This window comes from Argentina silus (genome assembly GCF_951799395.1).
Source record: "Argentina silus genome assembly, chromosome: 2".
In the NCBI taxonomy this organism is placed as follows: domain Eukaryota; kingdom Metazoa; phylum Chordata; class Actinopteri; order Argentiniformes; family Argentinidae; genus Argentina; species Argentina silus.
In genome coordinates, this window is record NC_139656.1 from 737,662 (window position 1) to 751,819 (window position 14,158).

Consider the following 14,158-nt stretch of genomic DNA (forward strand, 5'->3'; position numbering starts at 1 on the left):
ATCAACATAATCTGTAAGTACACTTTCAAATAAAGTACAGACTAGTATTATACTAGTAACATACACATGAATCAATGCTAAATACCGCACTCTCACCGCCAGGGGCAGGCCGTTAGCTCGACCAAGGTCCACCTCCTCTACTGAGGGAGCAGCAGGCTGTTCTCTCATCAGATCTGCCGAGGCAGACAATACCAGAGCCGCTGCAGCAGAGGCCCTAGTCCTTGTTGTCCCAGTAGGAATCCTACACGTCCTTGAGTTGAAGACACTCTGGAAAAGGTGGGAATAAAACTTTGTCACGGCATGTTGAGTTTTTTTTTTTTTTAATGCTTGTCCAAGTAACCTAACAAGCTAAATACAACACTGTACATTGATTTTTAGACCGAAGATACCCCGGTTTTAGTAGCCAGCTAGCCCCAGTTGTTCCCGTCGTATTGTTCACATAGCTCTCAGTATGAGATTGATTACTATGTGTGTGAACATTAACAATTTTGGGGCTAAGTAGCTACATTTACCAGCTAACTCGTTAAATTCCCATGGTTAACACGAAAGTCTGTTCACGTTGTTTAGCTAAACTAAGATTGGAGCATGTATTTGATGTATTAGCCAGTTAGCTGTAGTAGCTGCCGAGTACTTTGAACAGAAATGATGTATTGCTTTTAAGGCGCTCTGGTGCTACACGGTGTCGAGGAGGGTTTCATTGATCTGCACGAAGTGCGAGCGCCCTGCACGGTTATTGTTGACGTCATGGGTTGCCAGATATATGTCAGGTAGATAAAGCTTCAGGTTGTGTTTCAGCCATGCTAGAAAGAAGATGCATTGCAAAGCCACAGGTCAATTGTTTCCTAGTCTCACCAAGTCAGACTCTCCATTGTTTCCCTACTTTGAAGGACATGAAATAGCCGTCATAAAATCATGGCCATTGTCCACTGATAGAGATCAATCAGCCTATCTTAGAAAATCAATACACATGATGGCCTCAATGGTTGTTAATGATCCTGTCCTCAAAAACTGCTGACTTCTCAAAAGCACATAATACGGCACTTTTGAGGCTGTTAGTCATTACTGGTTAATGAATCACACGTTTATGGCAGGCGCTGCAGGGCTCCAAACTAAGGTTTCCCCCACCAGCACGTGATTGGGTCGCACCAACATTTTGTTACGCAACAGAAAAAATGTGTATGCTCATCATCTTAGAAATTAAGTTGTCATTGCATTCAAAGACAACTTCTGCTATGCGTGTGCTAAATATTCCTCTTCTGATAACAACGGTCTTACTATTTACAGACGCATACAGAAATGCATTACAGGCTACATCGCCTATCCTTTGATAATACAAAAAAACTAAAACAACATTGTTTGATCATAACATCGCAGTCGCATGCGGGAGAAGGCATGTATAACACTGACAGTATAGGCCAGGACAAGTCATATGGATGGATATCGATTGCAGAGAAAATGTTAAATTGGGCTTTTAAACAACTATCCACATACAGAGTTAAGGATTGTCTATAGGCCTACATCATAAGTCACCGCTGATCAGGAGAGAAAAGCTAAATATATGTTCTTACTGGACATTTTGTGCTGCTTTGGTGAACGCCTCCACATCCAAGATAGAATATTCTTGTATTGCCACACAACGTGCAGTGTCCGAAATTAGTGCTTAATTTCGTATGCTCACAATATTTGTGAAATATCTCTTCAGTGTCATAATTTAAGCCTAATCATTTTTGTTCCTTGTTTTTCAAAGATTGGACTGATGCGTTTCGCTTTGACACTGCGCACTTCGAGGCGGAAAGCCTAACTTGCAGCGAGCGATTGGTCAGTCTGTAATTTTCCTTTCCCAAAGTCAATGTAACAAAGCATTTATCAGCAGATATTATTTGTTTTCATGTAGGCCTACGCCTTTCACTTCCGCAGGCGAAAACTACGGGAGAATAGTGTAGCGAATGGCCGGTTAGACTAGCTTGCCCTAATCGGGTATCAAACTCATGTCCTTCCGCTTACAAACCGGCCGCGCTAACTGCAACACCAAGAGAGTTAACTCCCTTTGCAGACTGCTAAAGGATCTTACACAGGGTCGTTACACTATCCCCTGCGTTCAGGAGAGTGTGCCCTCACACTTCACTATACCAAGTCCCTCACGTCGACCCGCCTCTTTCCGATGGCCTCATGGGCACCATCCCACTACTAACACTAATGTAGCGAACAGCGGGGTGGAGTAGCTTGACCTTAGTGGGTATCGAACTCACGACCTTCCGCTTACAAACCTGCCGCGCTCGCTACAACACCGAGAGTGTTAACTAACAGGCCTTTTACAGGGTTGTTAGAATAATTTTGGAATAGCTGCGATTCTAAACGTGACTTGTCAGGGAAATGAGCAACACTGTTTTGGCTGTGGTCTAGTAAACAGTTGAATGTATAATGTTATGCGTAGTATCAGTCATAAGCTATAAGGTTGCTATTTGAACAAAATGACCATGATAGGGCTGAATAAATATCTTTGCTTTGATAGCAAAGTCAAATGGTCGCAAAATGGAGCCCTGCAGTGCATGGATCGATAAAAGATGATAAAAGCAAACAAATCATTTTAATTGTGAATGTGCCATTTTAGCCACCAAAACCATTTAGCTAGTTGATAGTGTCCTCCTGGTAGAGATAGACTGACAAGTCAACATTTGCCACATGCTACAGAGAGGTGTCTAGCCTCTCAGTGACTCCTGAGTCATGTTGTCCACAGTCACAGTCAGAGGTAGGAAACAGTTACCAGAACTCTGGCAGGACTGCGTGTCCTCTGAGCTTACAGGCCGTCAGTGTCAGCATGCTGAAATATTAATGCTTTTAATGGCTCTGCTTCCTGCTGTGGAGATGGGTCTTATTACCAACCAATTGCTGTGCTTTGCACATGCTGGTTATCAATGGGTTACACACACCCCACCGGAAGGCTTCAGCGTTATTTTCATGATGGTAGCGATGAAGACATTGAACGTCTTACACGACCACAGGAAGACTTGGGCTTGACTTACTAAGGAGGATTGGAGAACTTGTCTTCAGATTTGACTGTTGTTATGACTCCTAGGTTACGTTTGTGTCCTTTGGGGCCAGAAAGTCAGATGTTTGTGATGTTTGAGATACGTCATGCTTCCACACACAGTCTTCATATATTGGAGTGGAAAAAGTCCATAAAAAGTAGTAAATGCTGAAGCCTATCCAATTCTAATATTGAACAGTTTTTATAGTGATTGATGGTTGGAGCAGCGACTAGGCTCAGCTTTAGTGAGAGATTAGAAAAAACGAGAGGGTAGGTACACATTGTGTGTATGTTCCAGCTGCCCCCTAAAATACATTCCTCTTGTCATTGCTGTGAACAACAAATGTGGTGTCATCTTTCCACGCCAGCCAGCTCTGCCGAGTCTCCAGCCAGTGCGATGAGTCAGCGGACAGAGCGCCGCGGAATCCACGTGGACCAGTCGGAGTTGCTGTGCACCAAGGGCTGTGGTTACTATGGCAACACAGCCTGGCAGGGCCTGTGCTCCAAGTGCTGGAGGGAGGAGTACCAGCGGGCCCGGCAGAAGCAGATCCAAGAGGACTGGGCTTTGGCTGAGAAGTAAGGAAGACTGCGTTCTGACGTAGCTTGTTTGATGTTTAGAAGTGCTTTAGCCGACACTGTAGGCTATTCGTTGGGTCAGAATGTGTCACACTTGCAGAAGTTCAGTGAGTCCCAGAGGCAACGTCTACATTTTCAATCCAAATCTGTTCAGGTTGAAGATTCCCCACCCTGCCCAGTGGTAGGGGATGCTGAGCTACTGATAGGTGCGTCTCAACGACGTTCAGCCTTCTGCCACTAGCACTGGCTAGTTGCCATAGGTGCTACATACATGTACAAATGGGAATTTGTTTGTTCTAAAGTCACTTCACTTCACACATGGCCTGAAACAAAACAGGGAACAAGCAGTTTGTTTGTTTGTTTTGAATAATGTGTTTTATGTAAAAACTGTGAAATTACTAAGTGTTCTTCCAGGGATGTGTTCAGTAAGAGCTAACAGAAGAGGAAATATTTCGAAATGTAGGTGCTACATGACTGAGTCCAATTAGAACGTTTGTGTTTTCCTTTTGTAAACTGTTTTGATATGTTGTGCCCTACTTAACACGACCGCGGTCCTTCCTCCGTCTCAGGCTGCAGAGAGAGGAGGAGGCTGCCTATGCCAGCAGCCAGGGGGCCCAGTCCCAGCCCCCGCCCAGCCAGGCCTCCCTGGCACCCTTCTCCAAGTTTGAGGAGAAGAAGACCAACGAGAAGACACGCAAGGTGACCACTGTCAAGAAGTTCTTCAGCCCGTCTTCACGTACAGCCTCCAAGAAAGGTACTGACTGACCGTCTAAAAACAAAGGACGACTGCTCCACAGTTTTCCACATGTCACGATACTGTGTGTTAAAAGACAGAGCTATGTGCCTCAGTTTAGGTAGGTAAGTTCAAAGTCAAAGTGAGTGTTTTGACACACACACACACACGTCATCAGGATGCTAGTCTCGTCAGCTCCACTTGGCGCTGGTCCCTGGGAGGGCTCAGACTGTGATTGAGCAACAAGGTCTTCAGTTCCCTCCAAGTCCTCTAGAGCCTATTACAGCGTGGCGTATTTAGCCATGCCCTCTAGGAGCCTAATCAGTCAGCCAAGCCTGCCAACTCTGGTTTAGACCACACCATAAGGTACAGGGTTAGATGGACAGTGTTTTGGTGCCGTGTTTTTGTGGACTCAGGAGGTGCCCTTGTCCCCCTCACTTTCTTTTATCTCAATGTGGAGATCATAGTCGACCTTCATTGAAGTGGCGTTCATCTTGTTTTGTAGCTCATTTTTCCATGTCCTTGCTTTCCACCCCCTTCCATCCTTCTACGCCCCCCTCCTGTGATAACCATTTTTTCACAAACCCAAACCAACCAACCTCCCTCCGTCTCACTCTTTCTTGTCTTGTGTTATCTCATCAATCCATACTTACCTGTCACCGCTGTTTGATCTGTGCATTTATTCATTCATTGCCATTCTCCCTCCCCTACACCCACTCCATTTGCGTCCATCTGTCTCATCTCCACCCCACCCACCCATTGTGCTATATTGGCACTCTCTCCCCCCCCCCCCCCCCCATTGCCTCCATTGCCTTGCTCCCATTGCCCCCGGTGGCCACTCTGGGCCCTGCCTTTGGTCCGTCTCATTCTCAGCCCCCGCTGAGGGAGAGGAGAAGGTGCCAGGGAGGGACTGGAGAGGGATGTTTACCCCCCCCTGGGAAATTGGCTCCCCCACTGAAGGTAACAGCTGCTATTAGAGGAGATTTGGAGCAAATGCTGTAGTTACCCTTTTAGTTCCTATAGATTAACCATTAACCCTTATGGGTTTCTCATGCTCTTAGTCACTAGTGTAGCTTCAGAGGCAGAGACAGAGACTCAACTTTAATGTTGCCCCCACAACGAGGTAGCATTAAGGGGATAGTTCAAATGAGGTTTAAAATGCCCAAATTCTCTGAAAGGACGCAATAACTTGATTTTAAATGACTTAAAGGTGATTCAGGCATGACACTTCAAACATGCTAATTTAGGGTACATTGTTAGTGGTTAGTGACAGTGCCCAGATAAACTGAAACAAGGTGTGGGGGTGTTTGTAATTTGGGTGAACTGTCCGTTTAAAATGTGTCATGTGCCAGCTCAGTTTGATTGGCGAAAAGAGCTGCCCATCAGACTGACTGCCCTACTCTGGTTTGCTGTGAGTTTGTCTAATCTGTGTTGTGAATTGTTGTGCTCTAGCATGGAATATAGATAATGATAGATGATGATGATCTGAGTGTATTGTTTTTGTGTCCCAGGGTATGTTTGTTCTTGTGTGTGGGCACATGTGAGAGAGTACAAGAACATTTCCTTTTTCATATTTGTGTGTGTGTCCACATACATGTCGTATGTGTGTACATGTGTGAGTGAGTAAAAGAACATTCCCCATTGTCATGTTGCTCACCCATACTGTATGTTCATTGTTTCACTGTGCCCCCCGCTTATGGTCATTCTAATGGCAGCCCTGGTGGCCCGACTGAGAGGTGGGTGTGTGAGTCCCTCAGCTTCCTGTAGTGCACGTGTGGCACATACACACTACCACAGAATATACACAAACTGTCCTAGTAGTTCCCAGTGTGTCCCCTTTTCCTCATCTTCTTTTAATGTCCACTGACCTGAAAGGTGAAAAGAGTATGGTGGAAAAATGACGCTGCCCTTTCTCCAGTCAGTCTTGATGAAGTCAAGGAGATGGGGAAATTAAGTGATTTCTAGACTACTGGGACATACCCCTACAGCCAGCTGTTTCCCATGTCTTGGTAGCAGCAAACCTGAGTCTAACACTTCTTAACCCATACCACTCCACAGTTATGTGAATTAGAATGGCTGTGTTTTTCCTAGTATTGATGGAAATACTTCATGATGAGATTAGGGTTGTTGTTAACTACAACAAAAAGGTGTTAGGTGATGAATGTTGTACACAGTGGTGCAACATCAACATTGTGTATTTTCTTACACATCGCAGCAAAAGCAGATCAAAAGAATCAACTTCTTTGAACCTGTGATGCAATATTTCTCCATTGATTGAAGCAGTTTTTCCAGAAATCTCTGGAAGCACTTATGTAAGTTAGTATGTTAGACCTATCATTGGCTTGCTCCAACAGTTTATTGAGTTTATTTAGGTAGTTCACCTCTAAAGTTAGTCAGAGTTAGAACACCATTGAAGAGGAAGCCAGTAAAAGCTAACTGTAACACCATGTGTGGCGCTACCCGACGTGTGTCTCGCCCAGAGAGCCAGGAGGGAAAGACTCCCAGCCCCTCCATCAGCCGCCAGTCCAGCATCGAGACGGACCGCGTGTCACGAGACTTCGTCGACTTCCTGAAGACCCTGCAGAAGCCCGGCCGGGAGGTCCACAAGCAGAGCCGGGCTTTTATCGACAGCATGGGCAACAAAAAGGTTGGCCATTTTAAACCGCCAAACTGCTGTTTGCTCATTTCAATTCCTGAACTATGTTTTGGGAATTTTTAGTTCTTTCTTCTAATGGCAATGTAACATATAGAGCAGAGATACAATCCTCTTGTCAACTGTAAAAGAGTTCACTTCAATTCTATATAATTACTCACTTTATAATTCACTATCTGGAAGTCATGTTGTTCAAGTGCTTTGTTTGTATAGCAAATGTTATTGATGGAAACAATGCTTTAAAAAATGCCCGGTAGGCTAGATTCATGGTTTGGTTACTCCTAAAATAGAGAAACAACATTGTGTATGCCATAAATGGAATGGCATTTTATCTTGAACATTGACATCCGATCCAGACAACTGATTCACAAACACTTGGGATTACCTGTGACTGTTTGACCTTCTGCCCTCTCAGGACCTGGGTGCTGACGAGCTGTCAGAGTGTGTCCAGGACTTCTACCAGAACATGTCCGACCGCCTTATGACTCATTTTAAAGGTGGGTTCAAACCAGATAGCAATTCATGTACCAACTTGATCAGAATGACAACACGTATCGATGTTTGAACACTATTGTCAGATCATGTGGTCCTATACTGTTGATCGTGGTGACTTGCCTCCCTAGTATTCATGTTGTTTGAAGACTTGACCATTTCTTCTGTATGAAGTTCAATTTCAAATATGTACTGTCAATATTGAAGTCTACCACCTGCCGTGGGGCCTACGCAGTTCATTAGGAGACAACAGAGGACGAAAGGAATGACATTGATGAGCAGATTGAATCTAAATCGTCTCAAAAACCAAAAACACCTTACCTCATGTAAACAACTCTTATCTTAAGGCCCTCCTTGACTGATAGGAAAACCCTGTGAGTAATTTGGGCCTTCGACTTGTTCCTGTTCCTTGCTGTGTGTGCTACATACCAAGCACACTTAAAGGGATAGTTTACCTAAATTACAATCTATGGACAAGGACAGACTTCAGTCCACACTTTGGTTCTTTTTATGTGGGCACTGTTACTAACTGCTAACTGATAGCATTTTTATGCCGGAATCTTCTCAAAGTAGTTTAACCTAGTTCTACCTTGGCTGGTAGACCAAAAAGTTAAATGTATGCCCTGTGTGTAGCACTTTGCCCAGTGATGGTGGTGTTTACTGCTAGTTGACAGGTAGATGTGCTGCCTACTGTCTTTCAGTTTGGGTTTTGTATCGCACATGCTAATAATGATGTAGCATAGAATGCCTAAACTAAATCACACTTGAGTTGGCCTTCTCATGCTCATTCTAGCGCATTTTTAAATGTTTGTTCTTCAGGCTCCTCAGATCGCGTAGAGCGAGTGATGGACCAGGTGGAGAAGTACATCATGACTCGTCTGTATAAGAGTGTCTTCTGCCCAGAGACCACAGACGACGAGAAGAAAGACCTGGCCACTCAGAACAGGATACGGTGAGTCTGGCACTGACCACATCCCCGTCTGATAATAAATGTTATCTTTGTGTGTGAGGATGTTTGTTGAGGACCGTCACCTCTATACACCATATGTTGTAATATGCAGAAAGTAAACATAACTGTAGACACTCTGAGCGGTAACCAACTATAAAGATATTCTGCCCAAGGTTGCCAGCTGAGGTAAATAACTTGAGTCATTTTCTTTAATTTACCGTTAATTAGCTACCGCTCGGACTCTCTTTAGCAAGCAGTCATAACTCTACTGCCTGTCTCCAAAAATAACAAGTGTCTCCAGTTTTGTTTACATTTTGCAGTTTGCGTTCATAGCGTATTAGTGTCTGAGTCACTGTGGGTGTTTGCGATTGTGTGTTTACTGTATGAGTCACTGTATGTGACGTTCTAGGTTGTTTGTCACTGGGTGTCTGTGGTGTTTGTGACTGGGTTGTTTATGTTCACTGTTCAGGTGCGTTTGTTAGTTACCAAGTTATAGTCACAGTTGAAGCCATATGTTTCATCTCATGTTTTATTCAGCAATGGGGAAACAATCTCTTCTTAAAAGAACACAAAAGCTGTACACTTCTAGCTCATTCTGAAAAGAAAGTCAGTTGAAGAGCTATGTTTCTTAGAGGCAGTATTTTGAGCCAGGCTTGAATAATGGTAGCCTACATTTTGATTTGATTTTCTGTAGGTTAATGATAATACATTGTATTTGATGAAGTGCCTTCTTGCACCCAAAACACTACAGCACAGTAAGAAAAAAACATACATTTGGGGAGTTCTCACAATTTTCAGTCACCTTTTTAGTGCCTGGTGCCAGGCCATTTTCCGATGACAAAAAAATCTGTCCTACTTGTCCAAAGGACAAGTGGCTAAAGCCTACCACCAAAAGCCATTGAACTGACATGTATATCTATCTGTCTAGCTGAAGTTAGCCACATAATAACAATAGAAACAGAACTAGATTAGATGGAGGGGTACCATTAGCTCCTCTGCTGCCACTAGGCTACTTGAGCTAAACAACTAAAACAAGTTGTACATATGCTACAGGAGGGTGTTTCTGATGTCACAGTGGGTGTTTGTGAGGTCACAGTGGGTGTTTGTGACTGGGTGGTTTGTCACAGTGGGTGTTTATGTCACAGTGGGTGTTTGTGACTGTGATGAAGTGGCCTGTGTATCTGATTGTGTGTGTGTGTGTGTGTGTGTGTGTGTGTGTGTGTGTGTGTGTGTTTGTGTTTGTGTTTGTGTGTGTTGCACAGGGCCTTACACTGGGTGACCATTGAGATGCTGATGGTGCCTGTGGATGAGGAGATCCCAGAGGTGTCAGACAACGTTGTAAAAGCCATAACAGGTGAGACCTCCACAGTGTCACTCCCCAGGCCATTAGGACATTAACCAAACTAGCAACTCAACTATGAAAGAATGCATAAAAGGATAGATAGATACTGTAGAACCACCCCCCCCCCCCATTAAATCACATATTGTGTGCTAAAAGAACACTACAGTTTTGCCTTTTAATTTTGTAACTGCAACTCATTTACCCACTGACTTAATGACCTTAAACATGGTCATTAAAAACACTGTTTGTAGTGTGCATGATGACGTTTGAAAGCGTGTTTGTGTGTCATCGCAGACGTCATTGAGATGGACTCCAAGCGGGTGCCCCGTGACAAGTTGGCGTGCATCACACGCTGCAGCAAGCACATCTTCAGCGCCATCAAGACCACCAAGGGAGAGCCGGCCTCCGCCGACGACTTCCTGCCCACCCTCATCTACATCGTGCTGAAGGCCAACCCCCCGCGCCTGCAGTCCAACATCCAGTACATCACACGCTTCTGCAACCCCAGCAGGCTGATGACAGGGGAGGACGGATACTACTTCACCAACCTGGTGTGTGTGTGTGTGTGTGTGTGTGTGTGTGTGTGTGTGTGTGTGTGTGTGTGTGTGTGTGTGTGTGTGTGTGTGTGTGTGTGTGTGTGTGTGTGTGTGTGTGTGTGTGTGTGTGTGTGTGTGTGTGTGTGTGTGTGTGCGCGCGCGCGCAACTCAAGCCTCCTCATGACCAGCTTCTATTTCATCCACCTAGTATTGGAGGAACACTACAATTAGGAATTCATGAATGTATTCTGTGAATTTATAAAACTACAGCTGCAAATGTCCTCCACCTGGCTGGAAACTTAATCTGGAAATCAGATTTTCTTTTATTTATATTACCCCCTGTCATCATAGCGGGTAGATTTCTTAGTCTTTTTGACTACAGAATGTAGAAAATTGTCATTTTCACATATGTAGACACTATGGTGCTGGTAATAATGAATGCGGTTAAAAAGTTGTGAAGTGCCCCCTTACTTATTGTGGGATTGATGTAGTGCTTGGATCAGTGAGGCTTGAACTCCATAAACGAGAACTTATTTGCTGTAACTGTTGCAAAAAGCCATACAGATCCTGGTCCAAACTAATTGTGGTAGTGCAGTTTGAAGAAATCCGTACTAATACAAAGTATAGTTTAGACGGCCCTTTGTGAAAAGCAGACTGTTGAGTAAACATCTGGCTCACACCCCTTTGCACTCAGGTTTGACCCTCTCCCTCTTCCTCTTCCTCCCTGCAGTGCTGTGCCGTGGCCTTCATCGAGAAGCTGGATGCCCAGTCTCTAAACCTCGACCCAGAGGACTTTGAACGCTACATGTCTGGTCAGGCCTCCCCTCGCCGCCCTGAGTCGGACGGCGGATGGCCGAAGACGGACCCCTCCCTCGGCCCCGCAACCTCCAGCCCCGCTCTGGCCCAGGTCTACCAGAACCTGGACCTCCTCTCTGGCCTGGAGAGCCGGCAGGAGCGCGTTCTGGAGGGGGCTCGGAGCCTGCAAAGCGACCTCATCACCTGGCAGGAGAGTGTGGAGCGGGAGGTGCAGCAGATCCTGGAGAAGTACCCTCTGGAGATCCGGCCGTCCGCCCCCTCCGCCATGGACTCGGACAACGTGGAGAACGATGGGTTGCCGCCGCCCCTGCAGCCCCAGGTGTTTGCTGGGTAGTACCTCCCAGAACAGCCCCAGGTGTTGGCTGGGTAGGACCTGCCAGAACGATAGAAGCCCCCCCCCCACACACACACACATCTGGATTGTCATTTGGTCTGTTTTATGATGAGGTTCAGGAAGTGGCAGTCACCTCACCTCACCTCACCTCACCTCTCATATCACTCCTGCAACTCTGTTAGCTTCAAGTTCTCACACGCTTTGAGTTTGTTTGTTCCATGTCTTGGCTCCCAGCTCCTTGCCCTTGTTTTGAGCTAATATCAGTGTTGACAGAGGAGCCATGACTAGATGGTGCTATGCCTCTGTATCCAGTCTCTCAGATCTGTTAACACCAAAGGGAAAGGGTCCTCGGACTAACATGGAACTGGACCATAATGCCCTTGCATGTACAGTGCACACACTCCTATAAGACAAGGCCTCTTCAGGTCTAATGACCTCACACTAAGCCCTGACCTAGCATAAGGCCCTGCTCCTCACTCCTCAACATCCCCACTGCTTGAACAAGCTTCTACTGTACATTGCAGATAGCACTCCTTGATACTATAAAATAGTTTGAAGTGCTGAGAAAAAGGGTATGTTTTTAGATGATTGCTGAATTTGGAAAATGCTGACTGTACCCTGCAGTATGAACAGTACAGAGTCCTATGCTCCTTTGCATGTGCTTTATCCCTAGTCAGCTTGACTCACCAGCAAGGGAACAGGCTACTGCCCACTAACTGTACCCTAAACCAAAGGTCTTAAGCTAGCTCTGTAAGATGGTAGCTATGTCCCTGTTTGTTTAGGTATGTCCTTTTTACGCATTGGGAAAAACACATAAGCTAACCACAACTTTGTTTGTTTTTCAACTGGGATTTGTAATGCTGAAATTGATTTGTTTAAGCTTCAACTAAGTTTCAACTGTATGTCTATGGGACATAGTAATGCAGAAAGCTGCTTCCTATCAGTAGAGAAATGCCATGGCTGGACATTACTTCCTGTGTTTTTAATGGTTGAAACATGGTACTGGTGTGGCAAACTATGTATATGACGATAGGGAAAATGCCCTTTATGTCCCTTGTTGAACAATGTATGAAAAGGGAATGTCTTTACCCAAGCAGACATTGGGTCAGACATGTTATTTATGAATAACAACTCCCTATTGTTGAGTTTTAGGAGAGCCATATTACAGAACACTGAAATGAACATTGTCTTTGAGCTGTGTAGCTGATACTGTAACTGTGTTGTTGTTGGTACACCATCCAGAGTAAATGGCTGCTATGTTGTTGTGCATAGTGCACATACCCACGAACCAATTACTGTAGATAAGTATCTGGCTTAAATGTCATTAGCCTCATGTTAATAGATTGAAACACAAAGATGTTGTGTTTGATGGTGCACAATGAATCACATTTCTTATGGTCCTAGAATAGCCAGTCAGACAGTAGAGAGATGACTTATCTTCTACACTTCCCCCTTATTCATTGTAACGTTTGAATTTTAACTTTTAACAGTTTGCAACAGGAGATGCTCTTCCTACAGAGTTCACGGTACAATTTGTGAAACCTAAAATTTGTCCAAGACCCAAGTCACTGTGTAATGGACAAATGATCTGTACTGGTACTGTATTTGGAGCTGGGTTGTTATGAATCATGGTTGTTATCAGGAATGGTTTTAATACTGGGTTAGGATGCTGAAACAGCACTCACTCCTATGTCACCCAAATACATAGTCGTAACAGGTACTCTACTTAAAACACTGTAACCAACTGTGACTGCTCGCAAGTCTCAAAATAGAGCCATGTAAACAAGTATGTGTATATTATTTATGACGACTTTTAAAACGGAAGGGTTTAACACATCACTATTTATTATGTAAATGTATGTAACTTATAAGAATACCATTGTTTTACATTTATCTATTGATTGTGTATGAATTTCCATTCAGTTAATAAAACCCTCAGAATTCAAATTCATCAAGAAATTGATTTTATTTCCAGGTAACTGTGCGATTCTCCGATTGTAGCTTCCATTTTCAGTAATGATGTTTTGCTTGTTTCAATAAAATGTATAAGTAATATTTTCTGAAGTTAAAGCACGGTACTTGTGTGATGTTGACTAGTTTCAAATAAGGATACAACTTCCATTGCTTTAATAACATCATTGGACAACATCTGAGTAAATGCACAGAACAGGTATGTGATGTAAATGATTTACTGCTGACACCTTGTGGTGGCAGTATTGTAACTGCACCAGTATTTCAAATGTTTTCCACTCAGTGTTAATAGATGGGACAGTATACATTGACAGAGGCTTTCTTGTTTTCTATTACATACTATATCCAATAAAATTCTCAAAAGATATGAGTAGTTTATTTCCATGGTTCTAGGTTTCAATAAAATAGTATGAGAAATGATGCAATTTCTGAGTGGACTATAAAGAACCTCCCTGTTTACAGAAACATCTCAAAATTGTATGTTGTTTCTTTGCTGTTTCATGACTGTTCAAAACAGTCTTATTGAACTCCTGTTCAATAGCTCTACCATGCTTGATACAATATATAATATAGAAGAGGGGATCCACTATATTGCTTTCACTTATTCTGTCTTTGCAGAGCACTGTAGGTGAGGGAGTGGAGATGGGGAGGAAGTCACATCGTATATTCAATATTCAGTCTAATAGCACTTTCACACAAACAACTCATGGTGGTTTGTGAGGCAGACA

At 44.0% G+C, this 14,158-nt stretch overlaps 1 protein-coding gene across 2 annotated transcripts; it reads left to right on the forward strand.

Moving 5' to 3' along the window:
* The first annotated feature begins 197 nt into the window (after positions 1-197).
* On the forward strand, positions 198-13,779 carry rabgef1 (RAB guanine nucleotide exchange factor (GEF) 1). Of its 2 annotated transcripts, XM_083697466.1 has the most exons (9): positions 198-276; positions 3,397-3,604; positions 4,174-4,358; positions 6,818-6,984; positions 7,406-7,487; positions 8,302-8,434; positions 9,694-9,785; positions 10,068-10,324; positions 11,040-13,779. In XM_083697466.1, the coding sequence occupies exons 2-9, from the start codon at positions 3,426-3,428 to the stop codon at positions 11,457-11,459; spliced, it is 1,515 nt and encodes a 504-aa protein (XP_083553592.1). In that variant the 5' UTR covers positions 198-276; positions 3,397-3,425; the 3' UTR covers positions 11,460-13,779. The 2 variants fall into 2 exon arrangements, with proteins under 2 accessions (XP_083553592.1, XP_083553593.1); XM_083697467.1 differs by lacking the exons at positions 198-276; positions 3,397-3,604; positions 4,174-4,358 and adding an exon at positions 4,377-5,297.
* The last annotated feature ends 379 nt before the right edge of the window (positions 13,780-14,158 follow it).